The 2,184-nt window shown below is 47.3% G+C and overlaps 1 protein-coding gene across 1 annotated transcript; it reads left to right on the top strand.

The window, feature by feature from the left end:
• The first annotated feature begins 645 nt into the window (after positions 1-645).
• On the top strand, positions 646-1,830 carry SLC32A1 (solute carrier family 32 member 1). Its single transcript, XM_009645466.2, has one exon. It carries the CDS (start codon positions 646-648, stop codon positions 1,828-1,830), a length of 1,185 nt encoding a protein of 394 aa, XP_009643761.1.
• The last annotated feature ends 354 nt before the right edge of the window (positions 1,831-2,184 follow it).

The following is a 2,184-nucleotide window of genomic DNA, read 5'->3' as shown; positions in this document are numbered from 1 at the left end:
AGAAAAAAAAAAAAAAGACAAAATGGGGAAAAAAAGAGAGAAAAATAGGGAAAAGAGAGAAAAATAGGAAAAAGAAAGAGAAAAAAAGGGGGAAGAAAAAAAAGGGGGAAGAGAGAAAAAAAGAAAAAAGAAAGATAAAAAGGGGGGGGGGAGAAAGGAAAAAAGGGGAAGATAGAGAAAAACAGAAAGAGAAAAAAAAAGAAAAAAGGAGGGGAAGAAAGAAAAAATAGGGGAAACAGAGAAAAATAGAAAAAAGAAAGAGAATAAAAGAAAAAAGGGGAAAAAAAAGAAAGACAAAAATAGGGGAAATAAAAAGAAAAACAGAAAAAAGAAAGAGAGGCTGCTCCAGGGTGGGCCCAGTCTGGCCCCTCCAGGGGTCCTTGGCTCTGGGGTCTTGGTGCACTGAGAGGGTCTGGGGACAGAGAGGGTAGAGAGACTGGGGCAAAGCCCAGGCACCTAAACTGTGCTCGCTTGTTTTGGGTGCTCTGGGGTGAGATTATGCGGGGGGGGTGGATGGTGTGCAAGCGAGACAGCGAGCGTGCATGTGACTGCGACTGTGCGGCTGCGTGTGCCTGGGTTCGGGCGCCTGCCTCGTCCCCTCCATGAGACAAGCAACACGGTTTCCATTTTGTCTCTTTCTAGGGGATGTTTGTTCTGGGCCTGCCCTATGCCATTCTTCATGGTGGATACCTAGGACTCTTTTTAATAATTTTCGCTGCAGTGGTTTGCTGCTATACTGGGAAAATCCTTATTGCCTGTCTTTATGAAGAGAATGAGGATGGGGAGATAGTCAGGGTGAGAGACTCCTACGTGGACATAGCGAACGCATGCTGCGCGCCCCGCTTCCCCACCCTCGGAGGCAGAATTGTGAATGTGGCTCAGATCATTGAACTGGTCATGACCTGCATCCTCTATGTGGTGGTCAGTGGGAACCTGATGTACAACAGCTTCCCCAACCTGCCCGTCTCCCAGAAGTCGTGGTCCATCATTGCCACGGCAGTGCTCCTGCCCTGTGCGTTCTTGAAGAACCTCAAGGCAGTCTCCAAGTTCAGCTTGCTCTGCACACTAGCCCACTTTGTGATCAACATCTTGGTGATTGCCTACTGCCTCTCCAGGGCACGCGACTGGGCCTGGGACAAAGTCAAGTTTTACATTGATGTAAAGAAATTTCCCATCTCCATTGGCATCATTGTCTTCAGCTACACCTCTCAGATCTTTCTGCCTTCCTTGGAGGGGAACATGCAGAACCCCAAGGAGTTTCATTGCATGATGAACTGGACTCACATAGCAGCTTGCATCCTTAAGGGACTCTTTGCCTTGGTTGCCTATCTGACCTGGGCTGATGAGACCAAGGAAGTCATTACAGACAACTTGCCATCCACCATTAGGGCAGTAGTCAACATTTTCCTGGTGGCCAAAGCCTTGCTCTCGTACCCCTTGCCGTTCTTTGCGGCTGTGGAAGTCCTGGAGCGGTCCCTTTTCCAAGATGGAAACAGGGCATTCTTCCCCAACTGCTACGGGGGTGACGGGCGTCTCAAATCCTGGGGACTCACCCTCAGATGTGCCCTGGTAGTTTTCACCCTGCTCATGGCTATCTATGTCCCGCATTTTGCCCTCTTGATGGGTCTTACTGGGAGCCTCACAGGCGCAGGGCTCTGTTTCCTGCTCCCCAGTCTTTTCCACCTCAAACTCTTGTGGAGGAAGCTTTTGTGGCACCACGTCTTCTTTGATGTCGCCATTTTTGTTATAGGTGGTATCTGCAGCGTCTCTGGGTTCATCCACTCTTTAGAAGGCCTCATAGAGGCCTTCAGAACCAACGCTGAAGACTAAGGAGGGGCCAGAGTCGGTTGCAGTAAGAGAATTACATCGAACATCTGCATAGCCAAATAATTCTGCATCCCTTTAATGGAAAGAGTCATTATTTTCGTTACGTGCATCCAACTAAATCTATGTCATAGAATCTGCAAATTAAAGGAAATAAGAAGAGAAGAAAGTGTTCGCCCTGCTGTCTTTTTAAATAAGCTAAGATTTAAATATATTTTTTGTTATTTATAATTTTTTGAAGAAAATTATCTGGTGCCCCACCCCTATCTCCGCACTTGTTGCCTGAAGCTTGGCCCCCCATGAATGACCTGTTGGGAAACAGTCGCAGTTTTCAATACTCCTTACAGATATGCAATTCAG

Source organism: Egretta garzetta, unplaced genomic scaffold (assembly GCF_000687185.1).
Source record: "Egretta garzetta isolate BGI_Z169 unplaced genomic scaffold, ASM68718v1 scaffold188, whole genome shotgun sequence".
Taxonomy (NCBI): Eukaryota; Metazoa; Chordata; class Aves; order Pelecaniformes; family Ardeidae; genus Egretta; species Egretta garzetta.
Note: the sequence above shows the minus strand (reverse complement) of the source record. Positions and strands in the feature narration are given on the sequence as shown.